Genomic DNA, 24,082 nt, shown 5'->3' on the forward strand with positions numbered 1-24,082 from the left:
GGCCTTAAAGTGTACTTTCTCTGTTTTTTATGCTGTCTTTTGACGCGCAAAATGTATGGAAATTTTCTTATTTCTCGAAAATGGAATTATTTTGGTTTATGACAATCGGTTATTGCATATTTTTGGACACAAAATTGATGCCATGGATACAAGGCATGGATGCGAAACAAAGGGTTTGTTGCCGTGTCAGTGAGAAGCCAACCAAAGTGACCGTTTGAATAACGTTTCCCCCCTTGGTTGGTTGATGTTTTTTTGTTCGGCTCTGCGTTTTCCCATTTAGTATTGATTGACGGAGCCACACATGCATTTTCATGTTTTATGCTCACCTGTTTCCCACCCAGCCGCCCGTTTTTCTCCCCGGGTTGCCATTTTAAACATTTAAAACCTGAAACCGCCGTTCCCATCAGCAAAAGGGGTGGTGGGAATCAGTGATGCCATTTTTTTTTCGAGTAAATTTGTAGAGTTCGTTTGACGCTTGGATGTTATACGAATTTTTAGGTTTATGAGATTCATTGAAACAAGTCACATTTCGCTCAAATTATCAATCCGAATATGTACATTTGCGATGAGTGGCTTCCAATAAGAATATTATCTGTCAATAAAAGAAAATGGTATGGTATACAAGGCTGTTGCATGAAATTTGGAAATTTCACCTATTTTCAAACTAGTGAAAAAATGAAAAATATTATTGAATCGTTAGTTTTTTTTTATTAATGTGGTCGAATTAAGCTGAAAGTTTTGTCAAATTTGATTGAAAATAAGTATCAATTTTGCTGAATCTTCTGGGATGAAAATTAACTAAAATCTGGAGGAAAAATACGTATAAAATAGAAGACCCATTCCAAAAAACATGTCACGGTTTTACCGCGAACGGACCTGCATTTTCATCTCTTTACATGCTAAGGAAAGGGGAAAGATTTGCATGGAGCGAAAGTATAAACAATTTTATCTGTGATTTCTATTTTCATATTGCTTTAGTCAACAGCATTAGTTAAGGTTGAAAATTAATTTCAATAATATCAGATAGGCTTTTCAAAAGATGTAAACCAGCAAAACCAATCAACCACATTTAGGAATCAACAAAAAAAAATCTATAAAAGGAGTAACCTTCAAAGTCCTACGTTGACAGTGCGGTATATTTTGTTTTTGATTACGATTCATACTCATTATTTTATCAATTTTATTTATTTGAACATTGATTTGAGGTCAAAGAATCCATGTTTCGACAGATTTACATTTGAGAATATACACTTGAAGTTACACGATAACGTAACGTATGGGAGAGATATGCACCGATATAACACAAGACAAGCAAGTGACCTCAGAACCATGAACTTTCGAATGCCTTGTACCCAAAATTCGCTTTTTTACAGAGGATATCGACTTTACAATACATTACCAAATGAAGCAAAGACAGCAACAAATCCTCGAAGGTTCCGTAGTATTTGTAAAGAGTTTTTGAAGCATGATTTGGATTTGTAACCCAGTATAGAATCAGTAGTTCTTTCGATTTGGAATCTATGCCTGTGATATAACCAGTTCATCTCTTTCTTGTTTTTTATGCAATATTTTAACTGGTTAGTTGTATAGTACAATAAATTTCAATATAAATATAATTATCAACAAGAGCTCGTTCAGCTCAAACTTTTGTAAGGGGACCATCATCATGATTTCATATAATGAATTATGTATTGTCTTTTGTGTGTGGGTGTGTCCTTTTTTATTACTCATTTTATCTTAAGACTGATGATGATGGTATTAATTTTTTTAAAAATTCAATTTTTCAATTCAATTTAAAAAAATTAAATAATTGTGAAGTCTGCAATAGTTTGAGCCCGCGCGCTTTGTCAAACATAGAAATACTTGAGATCGAGCATAAGCAAAAGTAGTTTATCGCGAATAAAATAAAAGCATTCCAAGGGGTTGTATGTGGAAATCGGAATGAAGCTAGGGATAGCTCAAACGGAATACTCGCAAATTTATCTTTTCAACAGATAATTATAACGAGATTTTTCTGTGTTGTGGCGGATCTTATTGCAGACTTCAGGTTGATACGTTTATACTCCATGTTGAATGTAGGACCTGAAGTATCGGCTGGAATTGGGCTTAGGTTTGCTCAGCTGTCTGGTCTCGAAAACGATTAACAGACCGTTGTCGGGTATCCAGTGAAGCAGGAATTCCTTTGTAAATTCAAGGCTAATACTGACATAGGTATTGGGTTCAATTCCTGATCGGTCAAGGATTTTTTCGGGTTGGAAACTTTCTTGACATGCCTTGGGATAAGTAGTGGGCCTGAAGTATCGGCTAGAATTAGGCTTGGGTTTGCTCAGCTGCTTGAACTCGGAAACGATAGAATCGTGGCCGGGCCGTGGCTGATAAAGCGGGAATTCCCTTGTAAATTTGTGGCTAATACTGACATAGGTATTGGGTTCAATTCCCGATCGGTCTAGGGTCTTCCTGGGTTGGAAATTCTCTCGACATGCCATGGAATAAATACGATCAGATAATGGCTTATATTGTTCTTTCGATTAGTAATCTATGTCTGCGAGATAACCAGTCCGTTTTCCTTTCAATTTCAATTTGCATACTGGTTAGTTGATGAAAAATATAAATACCGTAATATAATAATTATCAATAAGATAACTCGTCCCGCTCAAACCTTTGTAGGGGAATGAGGTGGGACCATCATCATCTTACTAAAAAAAAAAAAAAGTTACAGAGTCTGATTCACAATGTTTCCGTATATAAAAATCCTCAGTTAACGATTTTAAAGTTTGTTTTCTCGACTTTTCATTTTTGTTATTCCTTCGAAGTTTTGCGCTCTGGGCTTATGCCATACAAATGAAACACAAATCTCTGCATAACTCGAAAACTAATCAAGCAAATGGAACCAAATTTGGCATATGGAGGTTTTAGAGGGCAATAACTGTTTCTATGGTGGTTTGACACACCTCCCTTCTCTGGAATGGAGAGGGGGTCCCTTAAAAATATTACACATATTTCAACCAAACATGACAATTGTCAATTTTCGGAAGACTCTGAAGGAAAATGGGAAAATTCGGAAAATTCAATTCCCATATTTTCTACAATTACATAGTGACAAGCGTTTTTAGTCTGTTTGATATTTGCGCTAACGAAATTGATCTTTTTTCGAAAGTGGAAATGGATTTGAATGGGATAAAACGCACTCCTATATCGTCTTCTATCTACATAAATAAAAATGGAATGGATAAGAGCAAAATTCGTGGAAGGAATTGACCGATTTAGGGCTGTCTTTATTCCATCATATTTTTTGTATTAACTATTTATTCCATGTAACGGAGAAACATATTATTTGCAAGTGGTTAAAAAATCTTAAACGAGAAAAGTAAAAGGTAAAAGTAGTTTTGAAGGGTCGATTAGAAGATCAATCAATGAACAGTTCTGCGATTGGACCATGAACATTCGCTTATTAAGAAAACGTGAATGTTTGAAGGTATTGATAACAAAAAAAAAATTTGGGCGGGACGAAGTTTGTCGGGTCAGCTAGTGTACCTATAAAGTTATGGCCTAATTTGGCAAGCTACAACTTCAGTGGAAAAACAGGGGTGTCCCCTGTTTCAATAGATCCATATTGTTCGGGGGTATGAACAACTTTGTCATGCAAGCGAGACGTGAGTGAGAAATTCTCAAATCTTTCTGAGACTCATATCAAATGAGTAATTGAATCGACAACGATTGACACCATGTGAATTAAAGATGGACCATGCTCCAATAGGTTTATATGTTGTAGAAACCTCAAGTGTTATAAATACGTGTTCTAGAACTTCAAATTTTTCTGAAGCTCAATCAAATGGTCTTTTGAATCAACAACAAATAACACAATATCATTATGTTATGTTCCATGTTATGTTCTTCTTCAAAGTAGAGATGGGTAAATCCTCCGGAGCCCCGCTTATTTGATGCGCTTTCACAGAAAGAATGTGTGGGCTATGGATTTAAATAATCAAGCTGCGTCTCTCAACTATACCACGTCTTTGAAATAAGTCGCAGCTTTCAAATAAGTCGCATCTCTCAAGTGAAACATTGCTCTCAATAAAAAGGGTGGGTAGGCATTTGTTTGTATTGATTGAATGAAACAATTTTCGAATTCTATTGAATTCAACATATTTGCTGTGTAAATAAAGAAATTGAATAAACGCCATGTAATATAAAGCACCTTGGTTTTGATGGCTGTGTTGGGGAAACCGTAAATCGGGCCAATAAAAACAGGGCAGTTAGGGCTTTCAGATAGTTCTTAACATTTTACAGTTATTCAATTGCTTATCTCAGGAAAAATAACATTTGATTGATTATGATAGATGCGTAGAAATATTTCCTATCAATTGATGCAACCATCATTCCGATCTATTAGGAAATGTTCGAGTTATAATCATTCGAAATCTTTATTTTTTCCTGCATGTTCTGTGCTTAGGTTCTCATTTTACCCCCCATATATTCCGGTTAGACGTAGTCCCACGTCCAAAACCATTGTTCTAAGATGAACGCTGAACATGTAAATATCGCATGAACGCCGTAAATATCGAATTGTGTTCTGCAGATATCGAATTCTGTTTTGGATGAAAAAATCATGGTGATGAACGATCGGAAGAGAATTCGGCTTGGTTGTTATAGTGAAAATTCATGTTGGAGATATTGAGCTACGTGTTCTGATTTGTGAGGTGAAAGTGATAATGGATTTTCAGGTGGAAAAAGACGAGGAGGTAACGTCGGGGACATAACCGGAGAGACATGGTAAGACATCAAAAGCTGTCAAATATTCAAGTAGATTCCTGTATTCCTTAGCAAAATTACATCTCCAACGCTCCTAAAAGTCTTTCCAAAAAACTAAAAATAAAATCCCCAAATTATATTGTGCTGCATTTCGTAAAACGGCAACAGAAAATTCGAAATAAATTGCTCTGATGGCAACTATATCAAAGGATAGAATTTTCATCTTCACTTTTCAAACGATGATCACAACTCTCTCTCTGCTGGAAAATTTATTCTTCCTATCCGGTTTGCAATGTGTTATACTTTGACGCCACTTTCAACCCGGAAACAATGCACGGGTTCGCGAAAATTTTATGATTGATCGGAAGATCACCACCAATAAGCCAAAAACCACTTCTAAATTCATACAAGCTCTCTCCCGGCAAACGAATCATAACAAAATCAATCTACTTTTTCTTATTTCAGATATCCCTTTAAAAAGCATCGCGCTATTGGATTGAATGGTATTGAAATAATTCTTCAGTGAAAGGTTCGGTGGCCCTGAAAAGCGCCATATTTTTATTAGATGGATTGTTTCTTCTTGCAAGAACAAGCAGACCATATGTGGAAGTTTCTGTCCTTATTGTCTTCCAGATACACTGAATATAGCCACGGGGAATTTTCATCTGTATCATCGTCACCATTACCCAACTTTGTGCTGGATCGGGTTACGGTTCTACTCCGGAAAATTGAAACATATTTGTTTACTCTGCTGATGATATTGGCGCTGCGGCTACGCTCTTGCTCCTTCTCCTGATAGGCACGGGATGGAGCGTACAATTCGTCTATTGGGGTACAAATTAAAAATCGAAAATCGAGCACATCGTGAAAATTGTCCAATTTCAAACTACTCATGGTACTCATGTCTCTCACTTATGCTGACAAATACGGCTATTTTGAATGTTCAGTTGTTTTTTGATTACTGCTTTTCTTACACGTGTTTTGGTTCATCTTCGATGTTCTGGAATCTAGAATCGGATATACGTAACCCGCGTAAATTCAAAAGTCGCGATACTATCATCCCTTATAACCTTATATATTTTTTGAAATTCTTCAATGATCTAATTTTTCATAGCCCGGTTAATCACACATGGCTTGATTTTTCATTGGAATAGAATTGTATAAATTTGCGTTCACCATTCGCTGGCGCCAGCAATGATCCGGTTCGATAGCTAATTTCACTTGAATGTTCAGTTAACGGTGGTAATTTGACTTTGCCACTCGCACAACACATGCGTTTGATGCGTTGCTCAGAGATGGATGATTTACGACTACGCGAACAAGTGTTCAACCTTCTGAATGACGACATATTATCTTCCGGATATTTGGTCGGTGTTCAGTCAAACCGGAACAAGTAACAAAACAAGAAAAAAATAGTTAATAGTAGCAAACAATGAAGAATTTCTTAACCTACATTCTACTTTTATCAGATCACACTTATGTTGCAAATAGCCAGGTTTATTGCATAAATTTATTTTGAATGATCAGCAAAAACAGATGATAGTATACAGTCAGAGTGAACCAAGTGCATACAACCGTAGCGACTAGAGAGGAGTTACGTTACCAGAAAATGGAAAGAATTTCAAATGAAATATTGGATTTTTCCACATCAGAAGATTCTTCCCTTCGTCCTTCAATTAATACAGAAAAGTAACTCATTTTGAAACACAATGTATATGTTTTTCAGACAATTAATGGTTGTTGGAAAGTTGATCGAATATTAATTATTAACCTTTTCATGATCTATTTCAGATCTAACCACGGTATTTCAGTGACTACAAGTACTCTTTTTCATAATCACGCAAACCCGTTGGTCGTTGAAACATATTTTTTAGAAAATCAAGAATTGTACTCGAAAATACATACTAATCGATTATTTTTGATAAGTAAAATATTGTTTCAAGCCATAAAATCGGTTTGTTTTTATATCCAAATTTAGTGGAGTAAATACTACTGAAATAAAATATATGATTTCATTAACAAAATGTTCACTCATAGAGGAACAAATCACTGAAAATTATGTTTTTGTTCGGTCAGAGTGGATCAAGTACACATAGTCAGTCGTAAAACCCTCTTGATTGACCTCAAAGAGGGTTTTTTTTTTGTAATAATACCATTATACGACCTTACTAGAGAGTAACTAAGAATTGTTGAAAAAAACAATTAGGGAGAATGTTTGGAAGCTACTAAAACTACATAGCTTCAAACTTTGAGTTCGATTTACTCGAAATGTTACTTAGTTCTGACTGAACACCGACTATTTAATGTTCAATATAAAAGAATTAAAATGATCATCCGTGAAGAGATTTCACCTGAATCGCAAATGTTTCATAATCACTGTAATTATCTTTTCAATCCACACAGAAATGATCATTGTTTCACAAATGCAGAAATAACGACAATTCAAAAAACAACAAACTTTTTATCAGAACAGCAGTGTTTCACTAAATTGTTTCAGTGTTTCTCTAAATTGCTGACATTTGCTCATTTGTTTCTGAAATTCCAAAATTCGAGGAAAAATCGTCCGATTTGAGCTGCATTTATATTGCTGTGTTCGGCTCTGCCCGTAAAAAAATGACAATTGGAAAATTTGAGAAAAAAATTGAATGAAAATGGGAATTACTCTTCGTGTTCTGCTTGCATGAAATGGAAATTTGTAATATGTGTGTTCATTTTTTTCCGATGAAAAAAACACATAATTTCAATGAGAATCTCAAAATATTTTTATTCTACACATTTCGCCCATCTCTCAGGCTTATTGGTGATTCGATTCCAATACAATTGGTTTTGTTCCGACAAAAACCATTCGCCGTTTCATTATTCGACATCTTTACATTCTATCAAATATATACCGGGAATTGGTAATTTCAAATCTTTCTGCCGAACTTTTTTCATTTATTTTTAAGTTCGTTCGAATGTCAATGGTCTTAATATCAATTTTGAGGACGATCTGCCATGTCGTTTGTTTACAGCGACATCGAAACAAGTTGACGTTTTTGTTCAGCGATTTTTGATCAGGGTAATTCTATTGCTCAAAGATAATGTGTGAAATTTTGTATTGTAAACGAATTTCCTTGTGCAGAAACGTAAAAAATTATGCAGATAATATTTGGTAACTCAACGGGTGTATGAATGGTATGAAGCATACGAAGACGGCCGAAAAGAGATGAACGGTTTGTCACGTCAAGGACGACTATCCACCACTTCTGCTGATGAAAACACCGGAAATGATCATTCAAGTTCGAGGGAGCTGGCCCGTGAATGAGGTATCTCTCATGAGACCGTTCGTCATATTTTGGTTAGTATTTTTGACATGAGAAAAGTCGCAGCACGATTAGTGCCAAAAGAGCTCAATTTTCTTCAAAAATTTCATCGCAATCCAGTTGCTGAAGACATGCTTGAACGATCAGATTAGAAGTTCACAACGCATAATTAGAGTAATGCAGGGCTAAAGTGCGCACCTAACTGTTGTCGTCCAATAACTCTTGAAATAAAAGCAAATAAAATTACGTTTGCTTACCAAATTGTAACTATATATATTACATTCGAAACGTAGTACAAGTATTTCTCGAGTTGTGTTTGTAATTGGACAAATACCTTTTTTAAAACAAAAAGACAAACGCGCACCTTTGCCCCATAGTGGGGGCAGATTATTTTCAGATACAATTCTCGTTCAAGATTTTTCAGTCACTTGCAAATAATATGTTTCTCCGTTACATCGAATAAATGTTTGATACAGAAAATATGATAGAATAAAGATAGCCCTAAATCGGACAATTCCTTCTTCGAGTTTTGCTCTTATCAACACAAGCGGCGATCCATTTTTATTTATATAGATAGAAGAAGATATAGGAGTGCGTTTTTTCACATTGAAATCCATTTTCACTTCCGAGCAAAAATCAATTTCGTTGGCGCAAACATCAAATGGACTAACAACGCTTGTCACCCCCACCCCTTAGAGAGGGAGGAGGTGTGTCTATCCAACATAGAAAAATTTATTGCACCCCAAAATCTCAACATGCCAAATTTGGGTTCGTTTGCTTGATTAATTCTCGACCTATGCTGAAATTTGTATTTCATTTGTATGGTAGCCCCCCTTAGAGAGGGGGGAGGTGTGTCTATCCAAAATAGAAACATTTATTGCGCCCTAAAATCTCCACACGTCATATTTGGGTTCGGTTGCTTGATTAATTCTCGAGTTATACTGAAATTTGTGTTTCATTTGTATGGCAGCCCCCCTTAGAGAGGAGGGAGGGGTTTCTAACTATCGTAAAAACCTTCCCCGGCCCCAAAAACCCCTACATACCAATTATTACGTCGATCGGTTCAGTAGTTTCCGAATCCATAAGAATCAGACAGACAGACAAACAGAAATCCATTTATATACATATAGATTGGTGGGTTTTTTTTCTTAAGTTGATCCCTACATAACACAGGAGGCATCTCGTCTAGGATCACAGAGGGCGTTATTCATCATATCTCGTTCCACTTCGGTTTCTTTTATCTGATACGCACCATCAAACGACTGTTTACCATCATTCTGTCATTATCACTCGGTAAACACCAATGGAATGAACAAACAATACCCAACAACCAAACAAAACGGCCCTTTTCAGAGCCACCAAATTATTATCAAAGAGTTGTACAATGTAATTCTTCTAACGTATCCAAAACCAACAGATAGCCTAACGGAATCCTACGTCAACTATGCGGTCTTGTCTCGAACACAACCCTTTTGTGACTTTTTTTTTAAACAGGACAGTACTGAACATAACTCATAACATGTGGATAAAATTTTATTTTGATTTTTCACATCTTCACTTTTCTACATATTCAAATAAATCATTTCATAAAAAGAGTCAATGAGCCGTTAATTAGCCGATTCGTTCAATTTAACTCGTGACTTTACGTCGCTTACTGAAATGCATTGTTTCTCCATTTCAAAGTCTGGAGAAAATGGAACAACATACACTGAAAACAAAAATCCATCAAACTTAGTAGAAATTGTACTTGATTTCATAGATTTTTTTCATTGTATTCTGATTGCCAATGGAGTTTAACAAACCCGTAGATCTACGAATATTTCCCAAGATCTGGACTCAGTGGTGGAAATATCATATTTTTTTCTGCAAGACACACGTTCCCGCACTGCATTGTCCAAGCACATTTTTCATTATAACCTCAACCCCCAACCCGTTCTTACCATCCATCGGTTGTGTTCAGAGGTTTTGCATCCCATTTAAGGTAGAACATTTTCCCCGCCCCCTCTGCCGCTACAGCCGCACACCACACTTCTTGGAGAGCGCTTTCAGCGGAATGGTGTTACTGCTGCAGCCTTTATTGGCAGCCAACCAACCGACAGACCGACCGACCGACCATTCGTCGAGAGCATTTCCTCCTCTCTGTGTGAAGCGTGAGCATTTGGCCAAAGTGGCGACGCATTTAGAATTTATGTTTGAAAATAAAACGACTTCAAACAAAACGAAAAAAAAAATCCTTCCGCGCGCAGTGCAGCGAAACACCCCGCGATACGATGCCAATAGACTGTAAATGTGTTTTTTTGCTGTTGTTTTGTGTCCTCTCCCAGGACATAGTGTTTGCTGCTGTAGGGATGCTGTGATGCAGAGAGAGAGGGTGCGCGGATTTCTGCACACTTTGGTCGAGTGGTGAAAACTGGGCGAGAGAGAAAAAAACCCTCAAATAATCGACAACGGAATAGTCCTCTGTTGGAATAGGCATTTTTGTAGGAGGTGTGCGCGAGGTGCGTCAGTTCAAGCTGCTCACCCCGTGGCCCGCAAGCGCGTGTCATCCAATGTTGATGAAGTGGAGTGAATATTTATTTATTATGCTAGCGAGCGAATTTATCGTGTTTTCACGAACGCGGCAGGCATGATGAGGCGATTTGGAATTTAAGTCGAACGTAATCTCCGTCGGGTGGCAGTTTTTAAATTTTTCGCACCGCTCAGGTGCGTATGTCTCTTTTCAATATGTATGTGTGCAATTGTTGCCTGGATGGGCCACAGCTTGTTAACGAGAGCTCAATCCAGTTTACCAAACTTGGTTGAATAAAATTATTCGCAGCGATAAATTTTTACACTTCGTATATTACAAACATGTTCGTATCACCCCCCCACTATAAGTCAGTTTTACGTTTTACTCGCATCACAAAAAAAAAGTTTTACTTTTCGGTCTGTTTTAATTTCAGTAAAAACATTGTTCAATATTTTTAAACAATGTAAAAATCGCTAAACATGAACTAACAAAATTTGGCACTGTAAACAATTTTAACAGTCAGCTTCAAGACCATCTTCTAGGAGTCGTTCTCCACTTCAATCCCTCTTCCAAGAGTCAAAGAATTGTCACCGGTGGTTGTGTTCGATTTTTTATTATATTTTTATTATCCGTTTTCAGCTACGAATACATACCCAAGAATATGCTCATAGCTCGCGGTAAGTTCATAAACACAGCAAAGCTTGTGGAAGACCCAAACGTCCGATGCATTCACTAGGATATCATTTAACGGGAAAGCGCCATCAAACGGCATCCGATGCCAAGTCAACACCATTCGCTCCTGGCAACATTTCACCAGAATATCTTTATTTAATCTCCTCTTTCGTATTCAGAGAAAAGCTTTCCCCCGCTACCAGGTTCCACCTTCGAGCGCCTTCATGGCACGGCCAGCATTAGCTATGCTTCCAAGGTACAATCATTTCCATATTCTTCTGTTTGAAATTCAGGCTCCACACCCACCCGAATATGTGGCTCTCTGCTGAGTTCACGAGTGCGACGGTGCGTGGCATCACAAGGCGCTTGAGATGAGGTGAGACAGCAAGCAGTAGCAGCACCATCTTGTTGTTGTGCTGGATCAAATTGACAGCTCTCGCTTCCGGAGTAGCAAAACAATCAAGGCCTGAGTCGTACCAATTTGCCGATATAAAGACCTTCATAATTTACGCTCCAATTTCAGACGAATGTAGACATGAAATCCTACAGCGCCAGGTGTGCCAGGTGCTGTCTCTGTCTGTCTGTCGAGAGCTGTCAATATTTAACCATTCAACACCATTTATGGTTGATGTTTTGCCGTCCTGCCTTTTCGATTCGCCCAAATCTTTGAGGGATGACAGCTATTTCGGCAGGTACGAATCGAGGGCCAACGATTATTATGTTCACATCATCCTCCCCGAAAACGTTCGATATTCTTGGGTGGGACCACCTTTTCGTTAGCAGAAACTTGCCAGCTTCGGAGGTGCAGTAATCAAATATATTATGGACACGGATTTACTGTGCAGCAGTTGATTTGGATTAGCTCAGTTCATATCGTCGCCAATCATAAACTTCCGAGACACTACCATCACACTTTATCACCGGGAGCAATGTGCATTTAATAGCCACTGCACTGAATTACGCTCTCCAACACCTGGACTACACACACACCCACTCTGCTGATGCGACATACAAGTGGAACACTGAAACCACAGGTGCTGATTATGCCTTTTCCCCGCAGTCACCTTAATTTGACTAGCACCTCTCGGTGCTCTCAAGGATTTAAGCGCTGTTATCAGTGCTCATAGGAGTCGTGTGTCGTTCCGTGTGTAATCGCAATCAAAAATCAATTAGTGAGTTTCGAGTGTCGTGCGCTTTCGTGGCGATAACCGGACGAAACATGGCACTGCTCCGTGTTGAACAGCAGCTGCTTCACATACACACACACACACACACACGCGCACACGAGGATGCACTTATTAATAAATCCCTCCTCTTTGTGAGCAGGTGGAAGTAGTTTCCATGGTTCGTTCTGTTCGTTCATTTTCGTGAGCAAATGCGATTCATTTACGGCAATTTATTTTTGGAAAATAGGCAGCAGCACTCACCGGACTTGAATTCGGAGTTCCCCCGGTACCAAACGATCTGGGCTACAGGCTTCGAGTTGGCCACCACACAGGTGAGCGTTAGGTCCTGACCTTCCCGGACCTCCACCTTGGAGTTGTGAGTGTAGCCCTGGATTTCGATTGAGGATGGTGGAGCTGAAAAAGAGGGGAGAAAAAAGGCAATTAGTCAATTATTTGGTTTCATTTATGCTTCTGCGAATTTTAACTGTGACTTATCACGTAGAGTGATTATACAATACATTCAAATGCAAGGTCCTTATGAGTGGGAATTTTTTTTCTATATAAATCATACATTCTTAGCAAGATTTATTTTTAGTTCGACTACATAAAGTGCGCTATGTTGGACAATGTCCAAGACAAAACCTAAATACGATTATCATAGTTGGTATTAAACTTCGTTATTCTCATCAGAATGGATTCCGGCGTGGACAAAATAAATAATACACTTATTATATTTATGTCTTGGGGAAATATTATATTAGTTTTGCCAGTTCTAATATTTGACAGCACTGCAATGCTGTCTGGTAGCAGTACAGGTCGGACTCGATTATATACAGTTTAAAATTTTTTTTTATAGTTCAAGTATGACTTATTTACAAGAAAAAATGTAACCTTCCAACGTTAAGGTAAAATCAAGTGGCTGATACAAGTAGAGTGGGGTAAAAATCGCGATTTTTTAAGATTTTGCTTGGTTTTTCAACAGGAATTGTTTATATCGATATGGCAGCGAAATTAAGAAAGATAGAAGTTGGTGATTTAAATGTGAGAAAGGTGTTTTTTTTTTAATTTTTTTAATGTGAGAAAGGTGTTTTCTGATTTTAAGGGTATGAATCAAAACTTAAATTCTTCTTTTTCTTTCAACAAACGAACAATAAATGCATAAAAAACAAATAAAAAAATTTGTTTTTGACTCAATTATATACAGTGAAAAGAAATCGGAGACTGTATATAATCGAGTCCGCGCTGTAGTAGTGAAGTAATGAAGTGAAGTGAGGTTTGTATTTGAACCGGAAAAGTGCCGTGCATACAGATTTTACTTGAAATCTGTGAAATTCTATCAATAACTATCGAAAGCAAGGTGTTTCCTACCAAAAAATTACCACAAGGTACTTTACATCAGTTGGAGCTGTGCAGCACATATGAAAAAAGTACGAAACGCTTGGAATCGTGATGAATTCATCCGGTAAAGGTCACAAGCGGTGTACAACAAATTGTGATGCTGTTGTGTTTGTTTTGTTGGATTCTTCGACTGTCTAAAGTCTTTTAGTCGAGGAATTAGGATTAGGCGAAAAGATGGGCTCAATCACAAGGTGAAAACTGAATGAATTCTATATAACTTTGCATACATTTAATTTCGTTTCACCGTGAAGTGACATTCGTGATCAGGCCCGATGTGACTATTCATATACAGTGATTTGCCCTCTAATTAGACATCTAGCTTATTTGATAGACCTATTCTGTGACACGAATAGTTGAACATTTGATCACTAATTGGACGTATTTGTAAACATCCAATAAGTTTCTACAACACGATAACTTTTTACGTAGGACTACGCCTTTGATTTCTATATAAGGGGGTCACTCTACGAAATTGAAAATGAGGCATGAGAAATTATTGAGAGATTTCAAACGCATATTACGTAAAATCGTTGTTGCGATATATGTTATGTTGCATACCATTAGACAGGAAATTTATCCAGCATTTTTTTTTGCTTAAAACATGATCAGAGAATATAGTAAAAAAAGGAAACAATTTCACGTTTCAAATAGGTATGTTATTCCGATTTCACTAGCAACTCGTTTTTGCCCCCAACGGAACGAGTAATCTTGTTGCCTACATACGGGTGTTAGATCAAAATGTGAGTCGATGCGTATTATGAATTATTCTCGTTTGCTGATAATAGGCAAAAAAATGTTATTAAATAATTCAACTGGGTGCTAATTTCGAGGTTTGAAAAGCTTTGAAGAGCCGGTAGTCGCGATACAACGTTATGTTACCCATATATGTCTTCCTTAGAAGTTAATATAATAAACTGTTTTTTCAGGGCCTCCATTTGATGTATCAAAAGGGTAAACATGACCGATTTCTGATCAATGAAAAAAAAAAATCAATTCAAATGCAATTACTACAAACAATCACAGTCCTACGTCACGTTCCCGTCCGTCACCCTTGGCCCAGACCCAATAGGGGAGTTTCAACCATTCTATTAGATTATGTATTTTGGTGTTGTGAACCGCAAAGCAAAATAAATAAAGAAGGGTGATACATAGGACATGACCGCAAAGGAAACGTAGGACTACGCGAAATAATATCATAGGAGAAACAAATAGGAATTAAAGAATGAAACTCTTCAGTACAAACATTTGGTAGCTCTGTCAAGGGCCGATTAATGAATGCTTTCACGGAGTCAAGGCCACGGACGGTTCGCGAAGTAATAAAACGCCAATTTGAGCAGAGTTCCAAGCTAACACTCATAATTACCATGTACTGTTGATTGTCGATACTGAACACTGAGCTGAATGTTGAAATAGTTTTAGTTTAATTGGAGATGAGTAACTGTGCAGAATCTGGATAAGTTGAACACGTATCGAACACAGCAATTATGGACAATACGTTGACGATCGATGATGCCATGACATATTCATTCAAAAGAAAAACATAACCATATATGAAATGTGGTAGTTATAGAGACTTCAACGATTTTTTTATAGCTGTAGGTAGTTTGCTTGAAGAAATTCTTTGCAATCTTAGCCCATTGTAGATTTTTGTATCTTGTGCGGCTATGTGACTATCCCAAAATTGTTCTGTTCAAAAGAGCCAAGAACGGAAGCTTTGGACACATACTCTCTAGTGTCGTTGCCAAGTTTCATTCCAGGATGAATGTTCATATGTAGATTTATCTTAAAAAGCATTTCTTTTATTTTTCATGAATTTACGGGTAGTAAATTTCTTTCAGACTAATTAATTATTCTAGATAAGTCATCCTTGATAAGGGTGGCCATCGTTGTTAAGGGGGTAGTACACTATGGAAACTTGAAAAAATTAAAAAAAAAAAACCTGGCCTTGAATGTTTTTTCTAGGATATCTACTTTACTGTAGTTTTTGTCCCTGTTTGTCCGATGCTCCGTTCCAAAGTTACAAGCCAATTAGTGGACCTAAGTCTTTGCGTAAGGAGCGCGGATCCAAAATTTAAAACACGTTTTCTCGAAACAAAATTTTGCAAACTGGTGGGCGTTCTACTTCCGGAATGGTCCATCCGATTTCGAAGAAATAGTTTTTCCTAGATTCTCCACTAAATTTCCTGTCATCGTACGTAGGATTGTTTTTTGATATTTTGATACTTGATGAGTTTAAAATTTTGATGAGTTTTTGTCTCGATTTTTGTGGCAAAAACGCAATTATTTTTACAAAAAATGTCACCATTTCGTCAAAAATCAATATTTTAAAAAAATCCTACTTACGATGACGGGAAATATATCCAAGATTATGTACCGGTTGCGTCCAAGATTACGTAAAACAAATCATTGGTTGAAATCGGTCCACTACAAAAACTTGTAGAACTCCTACCAGTTTACAAGGTTTTGGCTGCAAGGGTTCAACAAACCGGTTGCGTCTGCTCTGGTGACGGTCTCATTGACACCAATTTATTTTTGTTTGTTAAGTAATATATACCTAATAAAACTGTGATATCAGATTGATCATAATAATTTATTTTCTCGTTGAAAAAATTGCAAAACCACATACTTATTATGATGTTCATAGTGTACTACCCCCTTAAGGGAAGGTCAACAGCGTAAAAATATATTATTCACTTATGTGAATGTAACAGTTTTCGAGAAGTCCTAGTAAATCATTTATAAACACGGAGAATAGGGGGGGGGGGGGAGCAATGCATCTCTGTGGGACACCAGACAGGATATCTATCCAATCTGAGAATGTCCCATTTGTGGGTACCACTTGTGATCTGCATGATAAATATGAATGCAAGAGACTTTCTGCAGAACTAGAAAACATAACCTTTTATGATAACTTCTGCAATAGATTTGAATGATACACCTTATCAACTTACAGTAGAAAGGCAACGCCTTCATCATCAATTGCAGAATAAACATCATCATGTACCTTCAGGAAAGTACTTGTAGTGCTATGACCAGTGCGAAACCCAGATTGATTTGGATATAATAAACTGTGGGTACAAACAAAATCGTTCATTTGAGATTTTAAATGTTTTTTTCAAACACTTCTGAATGTGCGCAGAAGATACTGATAGGTCGCAGATTGCTCATATAATTACATTTTGGGTTTTTTCGAATGAATGAATGACTATACTCGACTTCCAAACACTAGGATTTTTTGAGGAAGAAATAATCAAGTTAAATATCCTAGTTATTGATGGCAAAATGTGAGATAATATCAGACGAATAAACTTAATATACCTTTTTCACATTCGGCTTGAAATGCGTTGCACTGTAATGTCAATTGTAACCCGGAAACAATTCTTGAATTCACGAAAATGAATTGATCGATCGGAAAAAGTCGCTAGCGATCAGATGGCAGTGGCGGCGATGCTTTCCAGATGGCCTTTCTCAAGGCCGAGTGTTTAGATTAATTTTCCAAATTTGGCTTTTTTCAAGGCTAGAGACGAATGAAGCTTCTTCAGCAAAAAAATATAAAATATCAATTCGCTTTTGATTTATTCAGATATTATTTAAGAATGCATCGACATTTTCAAAATAACCTTTGAGTAGAAATTTTTCTGATCCAAAATTTTGGCGATTGTAGAAGCTATTGAAGATGGGTGATTCATGCTTCATTCTTGTTCTTGTGAGAACAATACACGAGATTTGTATCCTCATTGCCCACTCAGAATGCATCGCGAATGTTTTGTTCGTGCTAAACACGGCACAGCCCGAGGCGATTTCATATTTGTTATTTATTTGTTTGATAACGCATAAAGTCAAAAATTCGCACCGGTTGTGGCGTCGAGTGGGGGATGCAGACCGTACCGAAAAATTTAATTAAATATTTTTAAATGTAGCGAACATTAACAAATAATTCGTCATTCGGCATACATCGTATACAAATCAATGGAGCAGTATGTGGATTTTGATTTCATCTGTTTTGTGCATTCCTGGTGTGCAGTACTTAAATAGGTGGATGAAGCTCAATTTTATGTGTTTATCGTTTAAACCCGTTCGGATTGTGGAATATGGGTGAATAATTATGTTTCAATCAAGGCTTGAAGAGTACATTTCTGATATTTTTGTAATTGATTTAAAAAAAATGTATTTTGTGAACCATACAGTACACGCTGAATAAGTTGAACTGATTTTTGCCCGTTTATTAGGTTTTCTTTTTGTATAGCCACAACATGGGAAAAATCCCCAAGAGGGAGGGGTGCAACCAGACACTTCCGCACCGGGTGCGAGAGCTCTATTCGACGCCACTGCGTACGGGTGATTCAATCACACACAACCAACCTCCACATAACGGTATGAAAACCGACGCGACACGTCCTATTTAATATTTCTCTTCTTTGCTTTGCTTTACAAGCTCTGCACTATGCTTACTTCGCGCATATTCTGAGAGTGCATTATGAGGCGGAAAATGTTCCACATTCGTTCAACATGGTTGCAAAATAGAAATTGAGGTGTATTACTTCGATGGGCATTCGAGCATATTTATAGATTTTTGTGATTTCAATAGATCGCTTTCAGAGCAGTTCTTATGATATGAACAAAAATTATGGACGATAAGTAACAAACATCACCCATGTACTATTTATCATTCTGAAGAGATTATCACACCACTTCGCTCAGCCGGCAATGAAGTATTTACGCTCGAACCTTTGCACCCCAAGAATGGCCGTTTGGAAAACCTCGCTGCCGTCTGTTCGATAGCTGGATGACTAATGAGTCATGAATGTTGTGAAATCGCAAATAGCTTGTTTATACTCAACAAATTGCCTGTTGGGCAACATTCGTATAGTTGAGTATAGTTTCAATGTCTCCCCTTTCATCTTCATCGCTTCCGTCTCCGTTTCCATCCTGATCGTCATTGTTTTCTATTTCATTAGACAGCGCAATCCTGAAAATGTCTTGATCAGATAATCTTTTGTTGCATATTCTTTCCTCTTCGAATTTTTCAGTGAGATCTTGACAATCGCTGTTTGGCAGTCCGACCTCATCTTCGTTCATCGATCTTTCCAATTGCTCTCAGGATCGCTGTATACAATTTTCACCTACTGTCTGCCAGAATTCATTTAACCAAAACACGATATCCAGCAGAATAATTTTCCATAGAGCAGCGCTAATGTCCTATCCTACGTAACAAGAAATAATATTATAGAATATTGAGCTATATTCTTTGTACAGTTACCTAGAGTGAAAGGAATTTTCGTCTGTATAAAAGTATTATGTTTTGTGAAATGCCTTGATCCATGGGTTGAGCGATGGATGTCACATTTGAAGGAAGAAAAACAGCCTCCAACAATCCGTCTTCTGAAAACAGTTTATCTCGGCAATGGTGGGCACTACAGTTATTCGTCAGAAAGAAAGCTTTTGGAGATATAATCTTCATGGTTGGTACTAACGTTCCCAGAGGAACTTTTGCCTTCTCAACGTAGCTATTACTTGCGTCAGTTTAATTAGTAGTACTAAGTTGAGATTTCTATGCCGAAAAACACGCCTTGAATGTATTCTGAAGTGTCAAGCTCTACAACGACCATAGTCGGATGAAATCTCTTTAACAAAAAATCTCCCGGCCAGAACGGGAATCGAATCAAAACCCCCGACTTGATAATGTGTGGCGTTCACCACTCGGCCACGGGAGCACTAAGTGAGATATACCCATCGAAAATAAATAAGCCTTATTTGTTAGATTGAATCTTTCAGCGATTTCTCAATGTTTATGCAAACATTATGGCACTGACATTCTGTGTTCCCTATATCCGATGAGTATATTTTGCTTTTCTACTTAGATAACATTTTCACCTTTTCGATATTAAACTAGAAGAATACGAAACTTTCGACTGACCAGATTTGACAGGACATCAAACAAAAAATTGATTGTTGACATATCGGATTTATGTGAAATTCCTTTGACAAAATGTGTTCTGCATAAATCATCTTTGAAAAGTGGCAATATTTTGTATACAACAAAGCTACGGGTAATTTTTATCAAAGTCACGAATAAAAATAACGCACGTTACATACCTCAGAAATTATCATCATCCTCCCCACAACATAACCCAAAAAATCATTAGTAAAAATATGGGCTAATTTTTGTGAAGGACCAAGCAGCCAGGAGCAGCATCTGGGACGCACCCGATTACTTATTTATTCGCTGGGAGCCCTTTTGCGTCATCCCAGCACTCTAGATGAAAGAAGGTAAAAAGTGCTTCCAATTTAATTGGAAATAATTTATCACCATCAGCATTCATCATCGTCATTATCGGTGGGCGGCGCTTATCGGGGGAATACCAGCCAACCAGCCAACAACGTCTCGTCTACACAACAAGCGAAAACACTGGGGACAGCTTTGCATCCGGCCGCCCGCGGATGGGAGGGTGACATTATTGAATTTCCGGGGAAATTCTTTATCATCACGTCATTTGCGATAATAATTCGCTAAAGTGTCTACGGTGTGGTGGAATATAATGGTGATGTACATTCTTTAACGGGTGGAGGCGGCAAGTGATACCTACCAGCGCTTCCGCTTTCATCCCGCGGTGTGGCATCTGAAATCAAAATTATGAGATAACATAATTCATCCGGGAGGAGAACACAAACCACCTCTCTTCTGTCGACTAATCTTAAGCTCCGAACGAAGCAGGAAAAAAGGGCTGGCAACTCTACTTAGGCTGATGAGAGGAGACGCAGAGATGACGGAAAGCCCTTCTATCTGGTTCTTGAAGAAAACGAGGGGGAATTGAACAGATGGTGGCAAAGTATCGTCCCATCGGTTGGGGCGGCTCGTTAATGGTCAATCATTTCGAAAGCATTTGCCGGGATAAATCTGGGGAATTAAATTCTACGGGTGCAACAATCACACCGCGGTGATTAATTTCAATCAATCAAAATTGGCTGTTTGGGGGAGAAATTCGGCAAACCGAAAATAAAAACCTACCAAACAACATGAAAAAAAGATGCGATGTTATTCCGCTATTAACAATTACTGATTTTAATTTTTTTTATCGCAAATCGTTTTACAGCATTATGTGGTATATAAAGACGTGCCCATTCTACAATGATTCATTTATAAGTCTAGCAGATTGAGTCTGAATATCTTTCAACTCTGCCAATGGGTAGGAAACAGTTTGCTCAAAACTTCAATTTTTGTTACACAATTCCCAACAATTGAACCTGATCGTCTGGATAGGCCGGCTTTATCATCGCCCTGTCAGACGTTACAACATAGAGGCTTCCGAACCTTTACACCACCCTGCATCCGGTCCGGAAAAGATCCATAATCTTATGCACACGAACAAGATTATTTCCTCCCAGCAGTTATCTCTGCTGGAATGCAAGATTATTGCTGTCACTTGTGAGCTCCCCATCCTTCACGCTCTCACTCTATGCCATCCTTCGAGAATCGGTCAAGCTCGATAGAACTTTTTTTCGGGGTCTCTCTCCCTCACTCCCACCTTCTTCCCGTAGCATGCTCCCCGGTGAGGAATGGATAAATAGATAACCCTTTTCGCATTTGTCAGGTTGCTAGAAACGGTACCAGCAGCCATCAGCCCCCTTAATCCCCGGGCAGAAGGTGTGGCAGGCTACATCCATTTCCCCATCGTGGAGTAGCAAAGGACCTGCTGGAATCCATCGTCGTTCCATCGCTGCTCCACAGGAATCCCAATCCCGACGAGACCCGGAAGATGGGACGGACGGCGCGATGGCAGTAGATGTTGTAGATATGGATTCCATCGCTCGAGAGTAAAGCTCGGAGGCGGTGTCCGAGCTGCTGCTTCGTTACAGTTTGAAGATAAGTGGATCACAATCGCCCTGCCATGATAGGAACCGGGGGGGGAAAGGGGACGGAGTTCGTTACGTATCAATATTATCGGGTCGAATGCTTGTTTGGATGTGACGGTTCAATAGCTTCAGCAAATCGATTGGGAAGAAATATCAATTCTATAATTTTCATCCCCCAAGTGGGTGGGTGGATGGAGGAGGAGGAGGGTGGAGGAGGAATCATATGCCATCAGCCAGCACAGATCGCATGCTGTAACAATGCACTTCTTTGTCGGGACAAATTTACAGTTGAAAAGCTGTACTTGTAACGAGCGGACGATTGCCAGTGGCTTTGAAGTTATTCAATGATGGGAAGTATCCTTCGATGTAATTGATGTTTTTTCTTGTCGCATAAGGGTAGAGATTTACTGTGAAAAATCATCCGGAAGATGCTTTGAACCCTATGAGATGTTCTTCCAAGAGATGCTACTAACTAAACATAACTTTGATACGCGGCAGGAGTTCCATCTCTCCGACTTTGCAAGGATTTTTCAAACGACTCTCGTACAATAATGAAGGCAATTTACAAGTATTATCCATAAATCGGAAATCGACTACGATTAATAAGAGTTTTACTAGTTAGGTGCTTCAAAGACTGATATGTTTATGCGTATTGTTACGATGTTATTTATCTCTACTATCGTTTTTCAGAACAATCCAAAACATTAAATGTTGCCAAACTCGAACCGTGACAATAAAAGCTTTCCACTTTTTATTTCCGAAGTCAGATTTCATGGTTCCCTGAGTCTATATTCAGGATTGCCTTGGAGCCAAAATTTTTCGGTGCCAAAACAGAACCCTGACAAAGTCCAACGGATTGTATAATTGCAGCATTAAAACTACAGATTTGCGATTTGAATATGGGCGCAGTTCGGCTTTTTGATCGTGTTTTGTGAAACAAATACGGTTCATCCACGATGAAATTTTTACTCAATAATTTCTTCCACCACAGTTTACGGCTGTGTATGTATATTGTTACGATTTTGTTCGACTTTTTTTTAGATTTCATCCACATATTTTATCAAAATAACATTGACTTGATTCTCACACGTAAGAACACAATAAATTGACCTGAAAATTTCAATCAGTTTATTTTATTCAGTCTCGATCTAACATACTGCTAGATCAAAGACAAAACTGCTATCATCGTTAAGAAGATAAGAGTGAGCCGTCCCTCATTGTGAACACTTTCTCATTTGCGTTCTTGTTGTCATTCTCTTTTATTCTCGCTCTAATTTCTCTTATCACTTCATATGTCATCGTTTATTTCCGCTCCCATTCCCTGTTGAGTTTTCAGGCTTGTGTTTTGACGTAGGATTACGTCTTTCGGGAACATATTGGGGTACAAATTGAAAATCGAAAATCGAGCACATCATGAAAATTGTCCAATTTCAAACGCTAATTGTTCTGTCATTTCATGAGGGATTGATTGAATTTTTGCGTCAATCGATTTCGGCACTCCATAACATTTTGTTATATTAAAGAAAATAATTTATGTCATGAAACTACCTATCGAACAATTGAAACATCTCAACCCCTATCCTAACGGAAATACCCACTTCTGATTGGACGAAATCGACGACACTGCCTAGGGTAAATCAGCATTACAAATACATGAAAGTAGGGGGAACTTTTGTTCCTACCGAAATGTGTTCCATAACAGAGACATCAAAATCAAGCTGCCTGGGGAAAATCGACATTGCGAATATATGCAAGTCGGAGCCATTTTTATAATGCAAGTAAGGTGAGTGATACGATTTATTCTAACATTTAAATTTGGAACTTTAATGTTGGTTGCTTCGTGAAATTTCATGTCAATGACCGATTGTGTATTGTGAAAAATTTAGCACAAGTGTAAGTGTAAACTTGTGTATGGTAGCAGTTGTGTAAAAAATGACATGATATATGAAACGATTTATTTCAATTTTCATAAATAAAAACCAAGGTGTGTTCCTGCTCGAGAACGGGTCGTTTGGTCTGTTTTCTTGTGTTCATTTTCATCCAAGGAAAGTTTATACGGCGAGAAAATTGTAAAAGTGAAGAAATATTAGAAAAAGTGATTTCCTAATGCTCTACATATAGTATTAGGTGTTGTTAGTCCCATTGGAATTCGCATTGGGTTGAATAAACACTCAGAAAGTAAAAATTATAAAAGAAAATTACCTTTTCCATTTCAAATATGTTTTCTCTATATTGAAGTAACATGTTTTTACAGATTAGAAAAATTGATGATTGTGTCCGGTATTGGTAATTATCTTATATTACATTGGTGAGTTTTTTTTTCTTTATTTCATCCATACATAACACAGGAGGTACCTCGCCTAAGATAACAGAGGGTGGTTTAAATCATATCTCGTTCCACTTCGGTATCTTTTATCTGATACGCACCA

The 24,082-nt window shown here is 37.8% G+C and overlaps 1 protein-coding gene across 7 annotated transcripts in view; it reads right to left on the reverse strand.

The window, feature by feature from the left end:
• LOC129764239 (nephrin) overlaps nt 1–24,082 on the reverse strand; it is a 629,638-nt gene that overhangs the window by 95,476 nt on the left and 510,080 nt on the right. For all 7 annotated transcript variants that reach the window (XM_055763127.1, XM_055763125.1, XM_055763126.1 and 4 more), the window contains exon 5: nt 12,663–12,815. In XM_055763127.1, the coding sequence (XP_055619102.1) occupies nt 12,663–12,815 (153 nt within the window). The remainder of the gene's footprint in view (nt 1–12,662; nt 12,816–24,082) is intronic.

Source organism: Toxorhynchites rutilus, chromosome 2 (assembly GCF_029784135.1).
Source record: "Toxorhynchites rutilus septentrionalis strain SRP chromosome 2, ASM2978413v1, whole genome shotgun sequence".
NCBI classification, from domain to species: domain Eukaryota; kingdom Metazoa; phylum Arthropoda; class Insecta; order Diptera; family Culicidae; genus Toxorhynchites; species Toxorhynchites rutilus.